The sequence below is a fragment of the Equus quagga genome, chromosome 13 (genome assembly GCF_021613505.1).
Source record: "Equus quagga isolate Etosha38 chromosome 13, UCLA_HA_Equagga_1.0, whole genome shotgun sequence".
NCBI lineage: Eukaryota > Metazoa > Chordata > Mammalia > Perissodactyla > Equidae > Equus > Equus quagga.
In genome coordinates, this window is record NC_060279.1 from 7,519,087 (window position 1) to 7,540,459 (window position 21,373).

The following is a 21,373-nucleotide window of genomic DNA, read 5'->3' on the forward strand; positions in this document are numbered from 1 at the left end:
TTCCTTTCCTGAGGCCAATTGTTGGGCTTCTCTAGTCAGCTTCTAAGTTATCATTTGGAAAAATATCTCTTTGGACCATGACAAGGGCTTGGCTGTTGTTGGTTCCTTTAAGGGCTGCATTTCTGGTAGAAATATCAGAAAGGAGATTTCCTTTAGCTTCCAGAGAGTCAAGGTTAGAATGCCTTGGGATCTTAATAATAGCTAAAGCAGCAGGTAAAAGTATAGCATCCAATAATTCCGGAACATAGGGACCATTTTAAATTTTATTTCGGCTGGAAGTAAAGAAGCTCTGTTACTTCCACAACATTCCAAAATCATGAGCTACTCCAAAAGCATACCTACTATCAGTATAAGTATTGACAGTATTGCCTTTGGCTGAAGCACAAGACCATATAAGAGCATATAATTCAGTCTGTTATGTCAAAGTAGCCATGGGTAAAAGTGCTGCCTCAGCAGTGTCTAAAGGCATTACAATAGCATACCCCGCACAATATTTTCTATTGCCACCTTTTAAATAAGAAACCAAGAGAAGTCAACATTACCCAAAGGAGTTTTCTGCAGATCATCATGGGGAGTCAGGAGGTGATCCATCAGCATTAAGCAGTCATGAGGGACTTCATCAGTAACAGAGGGGAGAAGAGTAATAGGGTTAAGATTATGACAGCATAAAAGAGTTATGTGAGGAGCAGTGGACAGAACAATTTCATAGGAGGTGAGGCAGCTGGCTGAAATATGTTGAGTGGGATGAGAATTCAAGAGAGCTACTACTGCATGAGGTACAAAAATGGTTAAAGGGGATCCTACAGTGATTTTCTCAGAGGCCTTAACTGAAAAAGCAGTGGCAGTAATGGCTCTAAGGCAAGGGGGTAATGCTGTGCCACAGGGTCCAGATGCTGGCTATCATGCCCGATGGGCCAATGGCGGTCCCTCTGTTTTTGGGTGAGTACCCCAAGGGCATTTCATATACAAAGAGGAAAAAGGGACTCTCATAACTGGGATGTCCAAGGGCAGGTAAGTTCATCAAACTCTCCTTGAAGGCCTTAAAGGCTACGTCATCTAATTCTTCCCATAAAATTGGGTTGAGGTGTATGTAAAACATACAGAAGTCTGGCCACAAGAGAGAAATTGGAATCAAATTTTGGCAATAACCAACTAGCCCAAGAAACCCTCACAGTTGGCACTTCGTTTTTGGTTTGGGGAAATTTGGGACACCATCTAGCCTACCTCGATCTAGATGGAGTCCTTGTTCTGATGTCAGATGCCCTAAATATGGAATCTGGGTTTGGCAAACTGCATATTTCTCCTTGGTGACCTTATGTCCCCTTAAGGCTAACGCTTTAGCAAGTGGATGCTGTCTTCCTGTGGGGAGACGTGGGAAGGAGAGCAAAGAAGCAAATCATCCACATATGACAACAAAGTGGAGCCCCTGGGGAGCTTTATATCATCCAGACCAGCCTTCAGGCTTTGTGAAAAAAAGAAAGACTCTCAGTAAAATCCTGAGGCATCACTGTCCAGATGAATTGTTTTCCTTCCCAAGTGAAGGCAAAAATGTATTGACCAGCTGCATCAACTCAAGTGCTAAAGAATGCACTGCACAAATTAATTGCCAGAAAGAATTTGTTCCCAAGGGGAATGCCTGTAAGTAGGGTGTTAGGGTTAGGAACAACAGAGTGTTGAGGGATAACAATGACGTTTATTGCTCAGAGGGCCAGGACAAACCTCCACCCCTAGCTCTTGGGTTTTCTCACAGATACAATAGGAGTGTTACAGGAACTAGCATAAGGGATAATAAGGCCTTGTTTTCCTCTGTTCTGAGCTTTGTACCTTGAAGGGCTTCTTTACTTATACAGTATTGATTAATTCTGAGGAGAGGTTTTGAGGGATCTGTTTGAATCTTTTTTTTTTTTTTTTGAGGAAGATTAGCCCTGAGCTAACATCTACCACCAATCCTCCTCTTTTTGCTGAGGAAGACTGGCCCTGAGCTAACATCCATGCCTATCTTCCTCTACTTTAAATGTGGGACGCCTGCCACAGCATGGCTTGCCAAGCAGTGCCATGTCCGCACCTGGGATCCAAACCGGTGAACCCTGGGCCGCCGAAGCGGAATGTGCAAACTTAACCATTGTGCCACCAGGCTGGCCTCGGATCTATTTGAATCTTGATGGGAGGAGTGCTGTGAATTTTACCAATATCATTGGAGATTTTGCCCATAAGGAGGGTGGTAGCTGACTCAGTAGGGACAAATGATCCATGTTTTTCCAGAATCAGCTCTAGTACCACCAGAGATGGAACAAATGAAAGATGTCAAAGGGTCATTTAATTCACCAGGTTGGCTGTTTTCATGACGGCTGTCAAATTCTAGAATTATTTCTCCCTTTCAGGAGAAAGAAACTCTAGCATGATACTTTTCCAAGAAGTCTTAACCTTATAAATGAATAGAGGCAGAGGAACTAAGGAGAAAAAGGTTTGTGTCTCTCAGAGGGCCTAAACAGAAGGGAAGAGGTTGAGAGACAGGAGCCCTTTGAGGTTTATTAGAGATCCCCACTACTTGAACTGTTTCCGTGCTCCAAGGCAGGGGCTGCTTTATAGAAGTGGCGTGGGGCTGCGCACCTATAGTCTGGCTCCAGCGTCAATTAGGAAAGAAGGAGATCCATTCCCAATCTGGAGAAACATTTCTCCAGGTCATTTAAGAGGGAGGATTGGGAAGAGCCACCATGTTTCTTTGAAGCCACATCATTGAGAATTTGAAGGACATTGGAAAGGCTGGTTAGAGGACTTGAAGGCAGTTGTAATAATCTCTTTTCCAATGTCTTGGCTCTTTGCAATAATAACAGAAATTAGGAAGTTTTTGGTTTCATTTAGGGGGTTTCATTTGCTGGAGTTGAAGATTAAGAATTTCAGCAGTCTTTCTTCTAGGTGACCCTCTAGAATGCAAGAGAGCTGGTTTGCCAGGTTAACTAAATTTGAGGTGGACATAGTTTTCATTCCATCCTGGTCCTTTTTATTAGAAGCAGAAGTTCCCAGTTTAGCCCATTAATAAACATAGAGTTAAAGCTACCCAGGTGGAAGCACCATCTGAAGGAAGACCAGAATTTTCTTTAAAGACAACCTGAAGTCAACTGTAATAAGCACGAACAGATTCGTCAGGTTTTTGTGCACAGGCTAATTTTGTTGCAATCAACAGGCTTCGAGAAAGCCCTAGGAATTGCCTGATGAAGTTGTCTTGCAATCACCTGAGCCTGATCATGCAACAGATTTGTGGCTTGGTCTCCTGGTTGTAATTCTAGAGACCTTTCAGGATTTTTCCCAATTAGCAGTTTTCATCCAGTGCTGGGCCTGGCCTTCACCAACGAGCATAGGAACTAGCTGATATAAGCCAGAGAAACCAGGTTGATAAGTTTGAATGACTATATTAAATTCCTCCCCAAATCTGTGAGGATCTTCACTTACTTTGGGAAAAATGTTTGACTGTGGCTCACAGTTCAGCCTTGTTCAGGGAGTTGAAGAAATTAAGGGTTTAGCCTCAGCATCCTCAGAAGGCTTAATTTTAAAGGGGCCAGTTCTGATAGGTACAGAGGAAGAGGGAGTGGGGAGAGGTTCAGGGAAAAGGGGGAGTTCGGCAAGAGAGTTAGTGTGGGGGAACTGAGAGTATGGAGGGAGTGTAGCCAATATAGAAGAGAAGGAGAAAGATGGTGCTGGAGGCAGACCCTGAGACAAAGAAGCCAGGGAAGAGAAACAAGATGGCACCAGGGAGAGCAAGATGAGGCTTAAAAAGCTATTTTATCTTTCTTTAATCATTTGCTTGCCTCAGGTAATCTTAAAATTTTATTTTGCAAAGAGGCAATTTTAGACTCCTGATAACATTTGGAAGCCTCAGAATACCCATCAAAAATAGGCATTCCATTCAGTTTTGGAAATTACAGAGCTGTAGTTGTCTAATTCAGCTCTTAAAAAAGTAAGTTTGATGAGTTCAAAAATTTCCCATAATTGCCCTTGATATTATAAATCACTTTTGGTTAAATCAGTGTATTTGGTGAGAAATGTGCATGAGGAACGACTCCAGTTTTTAAAAATAAAATTGACTGGGTTCTCTGGGCATGGGAGGGACAGCTTCAAAATATTTAGATAACTGAGATCCCCTTTCTTAGAGGTTTTTCTCTAGAGCAAAGAAATGATTCTCAAACAGCTGAAATAGCTTGAAAAGGTTAAATAGCTTGTTACTCCAACAGCTTGAATAGCTGAAACAGCCTGCAGGCTTAATACCAACCAGTCCCGATAGAACAGTCCAATTTCATCAAGATGGACCAAAGGTCTAATCAACACGGTTCCAAAGACCAGTCTGGTTTCTGAGCAAATTGGACTGAAGGTAGGTCAACTCCAGCTCTAAGAAGCAGTCTGCTCCCAAGGGAGTCTTGCCGAAGCCTGGACCAGCACGGTTCCAAGGAACAGTCCAAAAGTTAGACCGAAGGCTGAGCAGATGCAGTAGAAACAGTCCAGTTCCCAAAGGAATCTGGCCGAAGCCTAGCAAGGTTCAAAGAAACAGCCCGATTCAGAGTCAGGTCAAAGTGCCCCCCCGAGTACTCGCAGACAAAGCCTTAACCAGAGAAGGATGAAGCTTTCATACAGCTCTCAAACAGAAGCTGAGGAGCCTCCAACTCGAACAGGGTGGAAGCTTGGGTCCAGGTGAAAAGACTTACCCTCGAACTCCAGGGCTGATGAGAAAAGCAGCGAGTTTAATGGGCTCTTTTGTGGGTACCATATTTGTTTGCTCACCAGCCCAAGTCATGAGGGGTCTTCTCTGGATCCCCATATGAGCCACCAAAAGGCTGACCTCCAAAAAAGAGACAGCCAGGCGGCCAGCCTCGTGGCCGAGTGATTAAGTTCACCCGCTCCACTTCACTGGCCCAGGGTTTCACTATTCGGATCCTGGGTGCAGATATGGCACCGCTCATCAGGCCATGCTGAGGCCACGTACCACATTGCAGAACTAGAAGGATCTACAACTAGAATATACAACTATGTACTGGGGGGCTTTGGGGAGAAAAAAAAAAGATTGGGAACAGATGTTAGTTCAGGTGCCAATTAAAAAAAAAAAAGAATAAAAACGAGAGAAAGAGACAGCCAGTTATTTCTCCAGCAAAAATGGGTTTATTCACGATCAGCAAAGAATTGCAATTGAGGTCTGCAACCATGGTGAGCCATGTGCAAGCCCCCAGCAGCAAGGGAGAAGAAACTCTTTTACAGAGGGGAAGAGGAAGTTGGGAGGGCTATTGTAAACAAGGAGCCCATTGGAGGAATTGAGATTTCTATGTGTAGTGGCTTTCCATTGGCTGAGTTGTGACAGTCTTTCATTGGCCTAGCTTCTTGCTGATCAAGAATAGGGTGTCTTTCTTGCTGTTGGGCTCTGTTATTGACAGTGGCAGGAGAGCTCCCCCTTATGGCCTCCTGACTCCAATTTAATGAGGTTTCTGTTTATTAATTTGACACCATCAACGTGAGTGAGGGGCTAAGGATGACAAAAGTGGTCTGTGTACCATTCTTTGCAAATTCTGCATAGTTGGTTTAGCACCTCACTTGGAATGTGGCAACTATTGTATTTAGTTTTCTGCTTTTGAAACCTCAGCAGGCAAAGAATCTTATTAAAACATCACATTGTAAATAGTAGCTATTCAATAAATGTTATTGAGTAAATGAATGAATTAATGACTGAAGGGTAGGAGAATGATATATTCTAGGAGACACTTTCATCTTTGTACTTTAAAGTTTGAAAAGTACTTGAAGCATTGAGGTAGGAGGCTGCCAGCTCCTCTAAACTGCAGAGTTTCCCTCTCTGATTCCTTGTCAGTGCCTCAGCTCGCCCATCAATGGGTCTAACAGTCACTCTGACTGGCCCCATCACTGTTGTTTCCTCTGCCACTTCTCATAATTTTCATTATAATAATGGAATAATTTCCACTGCTGCAGCCTTCACTGTATACACCCCTGCTTCCACTGTTCCTACCGTTCTTAGCTGATATGAATCCTTGATTTATATCTACCACAGAGATAATTACCAAAAATAAACCAAGAGGGGAAATATTTGGTAGCCCTTCTCACATACGTAAATATCATAATAGTGATATATGTCTATTGACAGAGTGTTAGGAGCTTGAAAGGTCAGTCACAAACACAAATGTAAATAAGAATAAAGTATAAATGAGCGTACAGTATAATAAAGCATTAAGCATATAATAAAGCATAAAGTAAAATAAGCGTAAGGTATAAGTAACAAGCCTAAGTCACAAGAATAATTATTTTATTTACACAAGAACTTGCCACAAATTTCTTTTGTGGAAAATTTTAATTGAGTTAAAATTCAATTTGTAAATATGTTACATACACAAATCACAGTCTTATAGAATGTATCTATTGTGTAAAATAACTTGAATCAGTAATCTACTTCTTGCCTAGGATGTTCAGGGTCATGCATGAAACGTTTATTATTGCCTGCAGTAAGCTCGATTTCCCTAAGTCATTGCTTTCAAAGGGAACACTCGTATGGAATATAAGTTTTCCCATATTTTTAACAAGGCATGTTGTACTAAATCTATACCTGGGCACACAGCGTCCAATGGGATAGGGATATGCTGGTTCTACTTTCTGCGATTAGCAGCAGGAGCAAAGAGCTGCCGTGTTTCTGGGACTTCCCTTTTCCCATTGACCCTATGCCTGCATACTAGGGAATTATAACTTTAGACATTTCTGGTTTTCTTATCCTTCCTTTCCCTCAGGAATCCATAAGTTTAAAGGCCAGATCCTGCACAGTCAAGAGTACAGGATCCCAGAAGGCTTTGAGGGCAAACGCGTCTTAGTGATCGGTCTTGGGAACACTGGAGGGGACGTTGCAGTGGAGCTCAGTCGAACCGCAGCTCAGGTACACCTCTCTGAATCCGCACCCTTACCCCCAGCATCATTTCTGGTGGCTGGAGAGAGGTATTCAAGATATAAGACACACCGGCCAATTGCTAAGTTATGTGGACACAGAGTGAGTGAAAAACACCTCTAAAAATCCTTAAAGTCACTCATGATCCTCCCTGAACGATTTAAGGATCCATGCTTTACAGAACTGAACCATCTCCAAGAAAGGGCTAGGAAGATTGTGTGGCTGCAAGACCACTAGGCATTTTTCAGAGGTGCTCCTTCAGGAACAAGACCAAATGGGCAAATTGCTCCCCCCGGACCAATTATCTTTCTGTTACACTCTCCCTTTATAATTCTGGCAAAACTTCCATGTAAGAATAGAAAGGGGAGATTGTTTTCTGAACATCTCCAAGTTTTCTGTTAGAAATCAGATTTATACTTTGTTTTAAGATAAAAGCAACTCTTACTTTGCCCAAGAAGTATGCAAAATGATTTTAGAAGGTCCAATCATAGATTCACAAATTAGAAATCTATTCCACTTTAATATAAATTATAGGACAATGATTAGATCTGGAAAGAATAAATTTGTATTTAATTCAGTTAAAACTACCTTCTCAAAACTGCACTTTAAATTCCGTATTACTTACGTGTAAAAAAATTGCGCATATCTACTGGTACTGCAATACTTTACATTAAACATGATGAAAATACTTAACAGGTCAGGTCAAAGTGATTTGCAAAAACAATGACAGCAACAGAAAAAGATAGTCATTTGTAGATCAATGTACAAATTCACAATCATCTGTTATTATAAGACCAGAATGTCAAAAGACCATTTGAAACACATAGAGGAAAAATACCACAAAATAATGGACATGTACTTATCCTTCTTGCCTTACTCTTTAGGTATTTCTCAGTACCAGAACTGGTACCTGGGTTAACAGCCGCTTTTTGGAAGGAGGCTACCCATTTAATATGATGGTTGTGAGAAGATGCCGTAATGTTATTGCACAAGTTCTGCCTTCATGTGTACTAAAGTGGATTCAAGAGAGGCGGATGAATAAAAGATTTAACCATGAGAATTATGGATTAAGTATTACAAAAGGGTACTTAAATTTTTTTTATTTAATGATAAAATTATTGAATCAATATTTCTCATTCTAGTTTATTCAGAACTCAAAATGTTCAATAATTGTGATGCTGTCTTTGTTTGTCCTGTTCTAAGCTTATTTCATTAATACAATGTCCATCAGGTACCACAGCAGTTCTTGAAATAGGAGTATTCTCTGTCTGGTAGCAAAAATAGCACTTCATGAGGCTAAAAGAAAATGAAAGGTGAAAACTTTTCATTTCCAGCTTGAAAATCAAGAAATGTAAATTGGCTTTGAGGAATCTTAGAATGGCTGCCATCTATAAATATAATGTTTGCAGTATCAGTGAGTACAGATGGTCAGCTCTCGCTAACCTTTAATAAATGTCTACTCTGGCTGAATGATTAGAGGTATGAAATTCCAATAGGAATTCCTGGAATTATATATTTTATTTTATTTATTTATTTATTTATTTATTTATTTATTTATTTATTTGAGCAAGATTAGCCCTGAGCTAACTGCTGCCAATCCTCCTCTTTTTGCTGAGGAAGGTTGGCCCTGAGCTAACATCTGTGCCCATCTTCCCCTACTTTATATGTGGGACGCCTGCCACAGCATGGCTTTTTGCCAAGCGGTGCCATGTCCACACCTGGGATCTGAACTGGCGAACCCCAGGCCGCCGAAGCGGAATGTGCACACTTAACCACTGTGCCACCAGGCCAGCCCTTGGAATTATATATTTTAGTATACCTCTGTATATAGAGTTACAAATTGGCAAGAAAAAGAAAACCTTTGAAATGCATGTGAGGTCATTAATTGTGACTTTTTTTTTTTTTTACTGGGAAAGATTCACCCTGAGCTAACATCTATTGCCAACCTTCCTCTTTTTTTTTTTCCCTCCTCAAAACCCCAAGTGTGTAGTTGTATATTCTAGTTATAGATCCTTCTAGTTATTCTATGTGAGCCACCACCACAGCATGGCTACTAACAGTCAAGTGATGTCGTTCTGCACCCAGGAACCTAACCCGAGCCACTGAAGCAGAGTGCACCAAACTTTAAACACTAGGCCATCAGGGATGGCTCTAAATGCAATTTTTATTATATTCTTGACCTAATTATTTTTCTTTGGTAATATATCTTTCAACTCATAAGGAAAATTAAGGACAACAGATGATACAATATGTAAATTTTATGAAGACTTCATGTCTGCTATAATTCGGTGGAATGATGTTCATTATGAAATATCAGTATATAAAATAGATTCAGACTTTCTGATTTTTATCCCAAAAGTTTCTTCCTAATTTTCTCTTTGCCTAATATCAATCCTTTGAGGCCTAGGTGATGTGAGACCTGAAACTGATCATCACATGGTTGTTGTGTACTCGATCCTGACACTCCCAGAAAAGCATTGCTCCAGAAATTAATTCCAAGAGACAGAGGATTTTAAACCCCAGGCAGGAAAGAGTAGGTTTAGTCGTTTTCCACATGCCTTCTATTGGAAAGAGGGAAGCAAAACATGTTTTAGAAATAGTAAGTCAGGGGACTTTGAGCTAGACGGTGGCCAATTTACTGCCTTGACTTGGCAGACAATTTCCCTGAATTGACCAAATACATATTTGCTGAGGTGTCTCATAGATATCACTACAGGGAATAATTTTCTCCTCTGTGTCCAAGGAAAAAACCAAAATTTATTGTGAATGACGAGCTGCCAACCTGCATCCTCTGTGGGACAGTCACTATGAAAACCAGCGTGAAGGAGTTTACAGAAACTTCCGCTCTCTTTGAAGACGGGACGGTGGAAGGAAACATCGACACGGTGATCTTCACCACGGGATACACATTTTCTTTTCCCTTTTTTGAAGAACCGCTCAGAAGCCTTTGTACAAAGAAGTTGTTCCTGTACAAGCAGATCTTGCCCTCCAACCTGGAGAGGGCAACGCTCGCTCTCATTGGCTTCATCGGCCTGAAAGGATCCATTTTATCAGCCACGGAGCTCCAGGCACGATGGGCCACACGAGTATTCAAAGGTACCTGACTCTATTTAAAGCCCCATGTGGTCAACTGAGTCTTCAAATTAGAGCCCTGCAATCTAGCCGAAATCAAACAGGTGTGAGCTAAAGCAACCAGAATATCAAAAAAAGTTTAATGAGTAATTAGTTTTATATATGTTACGATGGGTGTGTTTATGTCGCTAATGTGACTTAGTGGAAAAAGAGGCTTTAACTCTGTAGATGGGATGACTTTGGACGACAGAATATAATCACATTTCTCAAATTAACTGAAATTATTGGAAACTTCAGGATCCTATTCTATTCTGTTCTACTCCAGTCTACTCTAGTCTATCTACTCCTAAGCCTTTCCACTTATTGCTAGAAGTAGAATTTTATATTGCTTCCAAAGAAAGATATTGGAATAATATCCACTGTGACTAAAGTTGGGATCTGAGGAGATAAGGACCTTTAAGAAATGCCCATCAATATATTCTAGGCGCTGGTCAGTAACCGCTGTCGGTTGTCACTGGAGGAGCGCAGGCGGTGGAGTCAGGGCTGCCGGGGTCCAATCCCACTCTGAAACTCGTCAGCTTTGCAGGCTCTCTCTAAATCTCAGCCCCTTCGTCTATAAAATGGTGATCATAAGGCCTCTTTCACGAGGATTTCGTAAGCGGATGATGTCTACAAAGCAGTTAGCACAACCCTCTGCACCCAGCAGATGCTCGGAGGGGATCGCTACTGTTCTTCCTGTCGCTGTTATTATCACTCTCGCGAAAGTAGGGCAAGTTTCAGACTAGTAAGCATTTTAAAGAATTGCATTTGTATGATTTTTAAATATAAACAGCAATCACAGTTGGGCCAACCAGCTATCCTTGGGCAGAATTTTGTCCTTAATGAATAAAAACAATCACCAGTAATTTATAAATAGCACGTAACAAGCACTAAGCAGTTCTGACTTCCATCACACTGTGCAAATGTAAGAGATATCAACTACACTTAAACACTGTGTGTTCTCCTAAGTGGGCAGACATGTTGTTTGAATGTCTGGGGCAGGTGAGCGAGGAGGAGGGGGAGGAGGTTAGAAAATCTCATTTATTTACATTACAGAAAAATTCCACAGCCTTTCATTAAATTGCCACAAATTTTTATTTCCTTATGGCCAATTAAAGTGCTTTCACAGCATCATCCAATTCCACTAAAACCACAGAAGACTTTTTTTTGAAGTATTTTATAATGAGCTGAAAAATGCTTATCAGAATGAAAGAGCTGACAAAACAAAACTCGACGAGATGGCCCCAGAGGAGGAAGTGCTTCACAGAGAGCCCCCAAGAGGCAACCCAGGAGCCACCACGTAAAGTCTTGCTGGCTTTTCATAGGATGAAATGACCCCAGTGGCAAGTACACCACAGAGCTAAGTCAGGCCTATCTTGTGCAGATATTGACCTCTCACCCTGGGGTGGGCACTTGGCACCCGAAGGGGCAGGACCGGCCAGAAGAGCAGGGTCCAGGGGCTGAGACTGTAGATGGGAGATTGGGAACAGGCACGTCCTCTCGCCTCAAGCAGACGGGGCCTCTGTGAGACTGAGACCACCAAGCCCCTACTCGCGAAGGTACCCAAGTGAAAAAAGTGAAGACATGCCAAAGTGGGGTTATAAAAACGGGGTCATTGTAAGTGTTACCATTAAACCAACTAATAGGATTAACACACACACACACACAAATACAACTTGGAGATATATAAACAATATAACATAATAATGCAATATATAAACATATATAATGTTAGAGCAGAAGAAGAGCCGGTGCGATGACCAGTGATGACCAGTGCAGTGCAGGCTGAGGACTGGGCCACAAGGCGTCCATCCTCACAATTCTGGCTGTAGAGAACCCTGGGTAAGTGAGTTTGGAGGAGGATTTTACCTCCAGAAAATTATCCTCTGCACTCCGATTCCCTTCTAAGCTTTGACTACCTCATGTCCTGAGGTTGGAGCAGTGGGAGGCCAGAAATGACCGGGAGAACTCAAAGGAAAAGCCACATGTGACTTTAGTGTTGTTTTCGATTTTTCTCACAGGACTCTGTAAGATACCCCCATCCCAAAAGTTGATGGCTGAGATTACTAAAAAGGAGCAGCTCACAGAGAGGTATGAAATATATCTTACTACAGGGAAAACTTACCAATATATTCTGATTAAAAAAAAGAAGAAAACAAGATTCTCAACATAAAAGCCATTCCTAGAGAAGCAGTATGGTGGGTTGGCGATAACTGCATTGGGGGTCAGAAGAATATGTTTTTAGTCCTTACTCTCCTTAGACATGTCAGGTGGGGGTACCAGGTCGCCCCAGTGGAACACAGAGCTGGTCCCCAGCAGAGGACAATCATGTCTTCACTTGAACCCGCAACTCCATTCGGTCTTTGTTCTCTTGTCTCTCAGGATGCTCTTTCTCTGCGCTTACTGCTGTCTCCTCTTCCTCACTGCTAAAAATTGGTGAACTCGACCTTAATCCTCAGAGCTCTTCTCACTTCGGTTAACACTCACTCCTAAGTGGCCTCATCCCAGACCATGCCTTCAAATGCCACCGTATACTCAAGGCTCCCAAACTTGTGTCTCTAGCCCAAATCCTTCCCTGGAACTCCAGCTCGCTCTAGATATCTCCACTAAGATATGTACTGGGCATCTCAATTTAATACGTCTAAAAATGAACTTTCAACCTCCACCAGGTGCCCGCCCATCCATCCTGCACGAGAGCTGCTCTGAGACTTTTCCCCTTTTCAGTCAATGGCTTCCCGTTCCAGTGGGTCAGCCAAAAAGCCCTGGAGGGATCCTTTCTCCTCTTTCTCTCACACTCCCATCAGAAAATACCATGAGTTCCTACCTGCAAATAAATCCAAAATCCAGACCCTTCTCTTGCCCCTGCTGCTGCCACCCCGGACCAGGCCACTGTCATCTCTCACCAGGACACTTGCTGTCACCCAATATCTGGTCTCCCTGCTTCCACTGTGGCTATTGTCTTGACACCACATTGAGAATGAGCCATGCCACATTGCTCTTCTGTTCAAAACCCTCTGCTGCCTCCGATTTCACTGCCAGAAGCTTCTCTGCAGCTCCGCAGCTCTACAGAACAACCAGCTAGCTCTTTGCCCATATCGCCTACCATTCTCCGACATCACTCACACGGCTCCAGTCACTCCAGCCTCCTCCCTGGTCCTCAGCACGCCAAGCATAGCCCCCTCAGAACTTTGCACTTACTATTTCCTCTGACTAGAATGTTCTCCCCCTCAGATACCTGCAGGCTCCCTCTGGTTAAATATGGCCTCATAAGAGAGATGCCTTCTCCGACAACACCGTATAAAATGACAACCCATCCAGTCTCATCATTGCCTCTCCCCCTTACCCTCCTTTATATTTCTGCATAATACCCATTGCCACCTGATATATATCCCCTTGCTGTTTTTTCACAGCCTGTTGATTTCCCCCATTAAAATATAGGCTCCTTGACAGCAAGGACTTCATTTTATTTACTGCTGGACCCTCAGCACCTTCGATGGTGCCTGTCATATGATAGGTACTTAATATTTATTTATTTATTGAATGAATGAATGAACGACATTGGGACACCATGAAAGTTTACTAACAACAGAAATAGGTAGGAGTAAAGCTTTCAGATACACTATACTCATATTTTCAGATACACTATACTTACACAGATATATCATACACTGTACTCACATACTCAAATCTGTGTCATGTTCAGTCCTGGTACACCAAGTACAGCCCTCCCAACTCCCAATTAACATCACTAAAAATAATTTGGGTGGCCATATATGTGATGCTTTCTGATCATGTTCATTCATTGAACAACCATTATATTTGGACAGATCAGACTTTATGCTTATATCAAATTCAAGAATCTGAAACATTATTTAAAGCTCCTCTCCCAATTGCCTCCTTTAACTATCTCCTTTAACAAAATTAATTACCCTCACAAGTACCCTCTGTAGATAAACTCCTCTTATTTTTTTCTTTCCAACATAGAAGAACATTTCCAAACATAGTTGGACTCCAATAAAAAGCAACAAAATGGTGGGAAGAGAGGTAGACTCTTATAACTTGAAAATGAGAAGCGATCCATCTTTTTTCCCTTTCAGGGGTATGATGAAAGATACCAGTGAAGACAAACTCGACTTCATTTCCTACCTGGATGACCTTGCTGCCTGCATAGGCGCGAAGCCCAATGTCCCATTTCTCTTCCTCAAGGATCCCAGACTAGCTTGGGAAGTCTTTTTTGGACCGTGTACTCCTTACCAGTATCGCCTAACAGGCCCTGGAAAATGGGATGGAGCCAGAAATGCCATCCTGACCCAGTGGGACAGGACGATGAAACCCTTAAAAACTCGATTTGTTCCCGATTCCTCCAAGCCTGTCTCCATGTCACATTACTTAAAAGCTTGGGGGGCATCTGTCCTACTTGCCTCTCTTCTGCTGATCTTCAGATCTTCGCCTTTATTCAAATTGGTGCGAGATAAACTACAGGATAGAATTTCCCCTTATTTACCAGTTAGTATCTGGTGAGCATGAATCTGATTGACCACAAGGGTTGCACTAAATCATGTTGATCGTGTCTCCTGATATCTTGTGCAACCCTTCTCTCCTCGCCACCATAGCTGCGATCACCCAAGGTCAGGTCCAGTCACCTCCTATCTGAATTATTGTACCTTCTTCTCTGGTCTCAGTACCTCCTTTCTTGCCTCCCTTTCCAATCCTTATCCTACTCTGCTACCTAAGCAATTATTCTAAAATGAAAATATTGTCATTGTTCCCATCAAGATCCTGGTTGGGAATAAGACGGCACTCAAACTATGTAATTTGTGGAAATTTTAATATAGGGATTATTTAAAAACTTTGGCAGATTGTAGAGAAATCATATGGATAATGAAATACCCCCAGACTGGTAATAGCGAGGTATTTTTACCATCCCTAGGCCTAATGAGGCAGGGGGTGAAAGCAATTATGAGAGAAAGAAGGAGAGATTGACAATGTGGAGGGGCCACCTCGCAAGAGCTATGACCTTCAGCTGACAGATGAAGGCAGTCTGGGGTGCCCCCACAAGTACAGAGCTGGGGAAATAAGTTGCCTGACCTTATTCTCTTCCCTCTCTCTGATCCCCTGCCCTTGCTCCCCAATGTTCTAACCCAATCAAAACTCAGAGGGCAAGGTTGCTAGCTGTTGTGGATTGAATTGTGTTCCCCAAAAAGACATATCCAAGTCCTAACTCTGACATCTGGGAATGTGGCCTTATTTGGAAATAGGATCTTTGCCAATGGAATCAAGTTAAGATGAGATCATACTGTAGTTTGCACTAGATCCAATATGACCGATGTCCTTATAAAAAGAGGATAAAACAGATAGACACAGACATGGTGGAGGATTCCATTGTGTGTCTACAATCTAAGGATCGCCAAGCAAGCAAACACGGGAAACTAGAATGAGGCATGGAACAGACTTTCCCTCAAAACCTCTTGAGGGAACCAACCCTGCTAACACCTGGATTCCAGACTTCTAGCCTCCAGAAAAGTGAAAGAATAAGCCACCTGGCTTGTGGTACTTGTGGTACAGCAATCCTAGGAAACTAATACACCAACTGATGTCGTCCGTGGAGCTCAGCCTCCTCAGGCACGGAGCAGAGTGAAGATGACAGACGGTGCACGTGGAACGGCAAGCAGAAGGATCCAGCGCAGACGTGTTGCTTTCCAGTTTACAGTCCTTCAGTTTCTCCCTTGATTAGAGATAACAGTCCAAATTCCTTGACCTAGAAGAGGAGACCCTTCATGATGAGTCCCTTTGCCCAGGTCGCCAGCATCCTGTCCTGCAGCTCCCCACCACCCCATCTCAAACTCTACCACCCAGTGCTACCAAACAACGAAATGTCATAGCTCCTCACTTTGGCACAAGCCGCTGTCTCTGCCAGGCACGAGGATCTACCCCTGACTATTTGTCTTTCAAGAGAGAGCTCAGTGTTCTCCCTCTGTGAAGCCTGCCCTGAACCCCGAAAGGAGAGTTGACCACCCTGCATAGTGAATGCCCCTCAGGTACTGCTGTTGTTGCTCTTTTCTTACTGTAGTATAATTTTGTTTTTGTGTCTGTCTGCCTATAAGTGGTGAGTTCCTGAGAGAAACCATGTCTTGTTCAGATAAAACAATGTCTGATACAAAGTATTGCTAAATAAATATTTGATGACCGAACAGTGGCCTCACCGGCTGACATTCCCCGCCTGTCCTCTTCTACCCACATTCTGTTCTTTCGCCAACATGATAAATTATCTCAGATTTCCTCAGCCATGCACCTGGACCAGGACAGTCCACCAACAGCTCATTTTATAAGAAAAAGACAATTCATATGGCAATTAGAGTAAATACAGCTCTGTAGTAACCGGGAGCCGCGTGAGCTGACTGAAAGCACTAACTCCAGAATTAATTCTGTTAATTCGTTAATTCATTCAACAAATATTTATTGAGCACCAACTGTGTTCCAAGCACTATTCTAGACCAGGAGGACACAGCAGTGAATAGAAAGAGAAACATCCTTGGCTTCACAGAATTTACAATCCAGTGTGAGAGGTAGAAAATAGACAATACAAATGGATAGTGATAAGTGCCATGAAGAAAAATAAAGTAGGTTTAAGAGACAGAGAGTGCTAGGGGGTTAGATAGGATGCTCTTGAAATGTCCTTAGCAGATCTTGCAAGAAGTGAGGCTATAGCCCATGTGAATATTTTACGGAAGGCTGTTGTTTCGGGCCGAGGGATCAGCAAGGAGAACATGAAGCAGGAATGTTAGAACAACACCTTCCAACCTGGCTCACATCGTGGCACATAGAAATGATGCTATTTGTATGCCACAGTGGGATAAACTGGAGGGGTGGGCGCATAATTCCTAATTAAGTTTTGTTTTTTGCTTTTTTTTTTTTTGCTTGAGGAAGATTGCCACTGAGCTAACATCTGTGCCAATCTTCCTCCATTTTTTGTATGTAGGACACAGCCACAGCGTGGCTTGACAGATGGTGCTAGGTCCACACCCGGGATCTGAACCTGCAAACCTCGGGCTGCCAAAGCGGAGCACATAAACTTAATCACTACACCATGATGCTGGCCCCCCTAATTAAGATTTTTAAGGACAATCTCTTCAAGTTAGCTTAAGCTAGTCTGAAAATAATGTAAGACCATTTCATGGCCATTCAAAAAATCACAACAGTTGAAATATTTAAAGAATGTAACTTTTCTTTTATTAATAAACATAACGTTAAAAGACTTTTGTATCATAGGAATAGATTCCAGTCCAATCAAACTTTTTCAAAACAAGTAGCTCAAGTAAGACAGTGCGAATTCGTAGACGGGGCCTGAACTAGTAGACGGGGTGCGCTTGGTCAGAGCATTCACCCTGCAGGCGCATTGGCCACAAATGCACAGAATTACCTATTATATGTGAAGATGGGATGGGAGTTGCAACCGCCAGGAAACCCCACCAACTCCATGCCCCCTCAACACTCCACCCACCACCGCCACCACCGTTCCTACCAACCCACTGTACCAACTCCGCCAGCAAGTCCACGGCCCCTTGTCCACAGTGGGCAATGGCACATTCTGCAGGTCCTGCTAAAGTGAATGCTCAGGTGGTTCAGCTCAAACCCCAGAGCAGCCAGGGAAAGCATCAAATGCAGCATCCCCGCATCGTGCTGACCCCCTGACCAGACGATGCAGAGCAGGCTGTCGGAAAGGCTGCTCCTGGTCTCAGACCCCCGCCCAGGCGCTCCGGTTGTCCTGGTCTAACCTGGCCTACCTGAGGGCTAAGGGGACCAATTTCTCCAGCACAGTGGGTGGGAAGCTTTGTGTTAGAAGACCTGTAAGAAGAAAATGTGACAGAGTGGAAGGGATGGGGCAGGAGAGTGAAAGGAAATGAAGAACAATAGGAAAATATTCACTAGTGAATATTTGTGTATTATGACAATTTCACTTTCCTGTAATCTTGTAACTTGAGAGATTCAGATAACAAATCCCCAGATAAGAAAACTCCTTGTGATTATTTCCTTACATCTCTTCTAGGTTATGCACTCTTAGAAGGCAGGAGCAGAAAGAAGCCTGATGAAAGGCACTTCAATAAAGCAGTTCATTGAATTGAATTGGGTTTGCCCAGGCTAACAGTTCTCTCAAAGTCCCCCAGATTTAGGGCAGCCCCAGTGTCTGACTGGTTAAGTTCAGCACACTCCACATTGGTGGCCCAGGTTTAGTTCCCGGGTGCAGACCTACACCACTCATCTGTCAATGGCCATGCTGTGGTGGCAGCTCACATACAAAAAAAAGAGGAAGATTGGCAGCAGATATTAGCTCAGGGTGAATCTTCCTTATCAAAAAAAAAAAAGTCTCTCAAATTTATTTTCAGTAGACTCTGAGAATAGTCTGATGACTAGAACAATGGCACTGAGGTCCATGGGGCCCTCAGCAGGTCCAATGTCTGTACTTCTGAGTACAAGAAATGTGTCAATTCTCCTAAATCAGCAGGAGAGAAGAGAGATCAACAGCCACTGTTTATTAAAGATAACCTTCTTATACTGCAAAACTTCAAACTTCCCTAGAGAAAAATAAGACTAAACTCTTACTTGAGCAAACAGGGTCCAGGAGTTGACTCTCCTTGCAATATTGCTTGTAGCAAGACAGAGAGTTGGGGTGCTCCACGTGGTCTCTGCACCTCTCTGTGAAATGTGCCATGCTCTTTCTGGATCATGTATGTTCCCAGATACACTTTGTCCCCACTCCTAATGCTTCCTCCTGTGAAAGGACCTCAGTGGGTATGGCCCTGGGCCTCTCTCCATCGCTTCCTCGCCGCCTCTGGGTCTGGGCAGGTACAGTGATTCATCTGTCTGGTAAATCTGGGGAGAGTAATTGCTCCCCCACCAGTTCTGCAGTCTTTCTGGTGGGAGTGAGCCTGCCTACAGAGAGCGTATGTTCTCTGCTCCAGGCACAGGATGGGGGTATAAATGGCAGCCCCATATATTCTAGCTTAACCTCTATCAATAATTAAGTGAATATTTTGGACTCAACCCTTACTCTTTGTTTTATTTGATAAATTGTCCGGAACTCAGGTGAGGAAATTAGGTACTATTTAGGGGTGGGGACTCTGAGACCCCAACCCTGTACACTGTACACGTTGCCACTTGGTTGTACTTCTAAATCCCACTTCCTAGTGTCCCCTTGGAATCACGATCTTTACTGGTACATCATTGACATGCGAAATAAAAACCCCCCGACTGTCACATTCCTTTCTTTTAATTTATTGGCTTGCTATTGTATCAGCTTCCTACCTTAAAGGATTATCCACATACTTTCACCTACAACTTACTCTCTATATTGCCTCTGCTTTGGAAACAGAGATCCACTGGCAGTAAAGGCTGACAGGCGATGACTCTATGGTTTCACCCCAATCCGAGCTCCCCTCACCCCTTAATGCTCACAACAACCTAGGAGGTAAGTCCAGTTGTTATTATCCTCATTTTACAGATGAAGAACTTGAAGAAGAGAGGTTAAGCAATTTTCCCAAGGTCACACAGCTACTAAGAGAGATGGAACCACGATTCCAACCAAGGCACAGCTTCCCTCTAGAGTCCCTGCACTTCCCCACATATCACTGTAGGGGAGGAAAAGTTGTCCTCAACCCTTTTAGAGTCCCTGGCTGGCTCTGAAAATTAAACCAACAAAGACAGACTAACAGGAGAAAAGCACACAATTTGTATTGAATTTTTACACATACATGGGAGCTTCACAAGAAAATGAAGCCCTGAAGAAGTGACCAGAGCAGGAAGTTTTTATACCTCTTAGACAAAGAGACGATAAATTTGTGAAGAATTGATGAGACAGAGGGGTTTGGGCTAGGGGATGTAAGAGGTGAAGAAGTCACTAGGAAGATAAGGGTTAGTTCAACAGGGTTTGCTTGTACAGATTTCTCAGCCCCACATTCCCTGTCTCTGGTGACAAGAATGCCTTCCTTCCTCGGTTCAGGGCAGGCACCAGACACGGGAGTTTCATGACTGTTTCAGGGAAGAAGGTGGGGGGGGTGCGACCTTCCTGCTTCCACCATTTTCTCAAACTCTTCCAGCTTAAGATACTCAATATGCCAAGGCGCCATATTTGGGGCATGTGTCCTGAACCTCATCAGCTGCACCCGCTTAAACTTACCACCGCAGATACACAGGCTAGAATGAAAGTTACCTGCTCACACTTCGGAAGAAGAAATATACAAAACACAGAAATGAGGCCAAGAGGATACCTGCATGCCCTTTCAATGTCACACTGAAGCATGGTTTAACAATCCTCATAAGAATTATTTCATTTTCTGGGAGAATTTACCGTTTTCTGTCTTTTCTATTTGCTATTAATCAGGGACTCAGAATCTATGAAGCTATGTTAACGTGTAGATTTCAGTCCAATGAAGATGCAATTTTCCCAAGGTCACACAGCTACTAAGAGAGATGGAACCACGATTCCAACCAAGGCACAGCTTCCCTCTAGAGTCCCTGCACTTCCCCACATATCACTGTAGGGAATGAGGATAATAACAACTGGACTTACCTCCTAGGTTGTTGTGAGCATTAAGGGGTGAGGGGAGCTCGGATTGGGGTGAAACCATAGAGTCATCGCCTGTCAGCCTTTACTGCCAGTGGATCTCTAGTAGAAGAGATAATCCCAAAAGTTACGGTATATTTCCCTGCAAAACATTAATCAGTTTCGTTTCTAAATTAGATAATATATTCTAACAATTCTTTATTAAACTGCCTATAAATACCCAGTTCCTTAAATGCCCTCTGAACTGACTTTACCGTCGTACTGGTTCCCTCACTAATTAATGATTAAATCTTTGACACAGGTTCATTCTATGTTTGCAAAAAAATTATGTTTATAACTTCTGAAAAGTACACTTTTACACCCTAGAAGTGAGAGAACCATTACAAGGACTTTTCTAAATAAGTCTTTTCCACAACCAATTAAATCTGGCGAGAAGGGCCTGCCTGGTGCCTGCGACTGCCCCAGAGTCACAGCAGCAGGGTGCAGGGGAAAGGGCAGGGACTGTAAAGCCAGAGCGGCCTGGGTTCACATATGACCAGGTCCCTTTCCGGCTCAACGATTTGGGGAAATTCACTCTCTTTCTCTAAGTCTCATTTTATGTCTATGAAATGGGGATAAATATTTCTACTAACAGAGTTATCGTGGGCATTAAATGAAGTAATACATCGGGTATTTACACAGAGCCTGAGTCCTAGTGGGTGATCAGTACACATGTCAGTCACCTCCCTTTTTCCCAGGGCGATGCTGGCAAATGTCTTGCAACGACTTTCCAAAAGAAA

The 21,373-nt window shown here is 43.0% G+C and overlaps 1 protein-coding gene across 3 annotated transcripts in view; it reads left to right on the plus strand.

The window, feature by feature from the left end:
* LOC124250837 (dimethylaniline monooxygenase [N-oxide-forming] 4) overlaps positions 1–16,218 on the plus strand; it is a 29,205-nt gene extending 12,987 nt beyond the window's left edge. For all 3 annotated transcript variants that reach the window (XM_046683086.1, XM_046683088.1, XM_046683087.1), the window contains 5 exons: positions 6,771–6,913; positions 7,807–8,006; positions 9,666–10,018; positions 12,055–12,124; positions 14,131–16,218. In XM_046683086.1, the coding sequence (XP_046539042.1) occupies positions 6,771–6,913; positions 7,807–8,006; positions 9,666–10,018; positions 12,055–12,124; positions 14,131–14,554 (1,190 nt within the window). In that variant the 3' untranslated portion in view covers positions 14,555–16,218. The remainder of the gene's footprint in view (positions 1–6,770; positions 6,914–7,806; positions 8,007–9,665; positions 10,019–12,054; positions 12,125–14,130) is intronic.
* Positions 16,219–21,373: the final 5,155 nt, after the last annotated feature.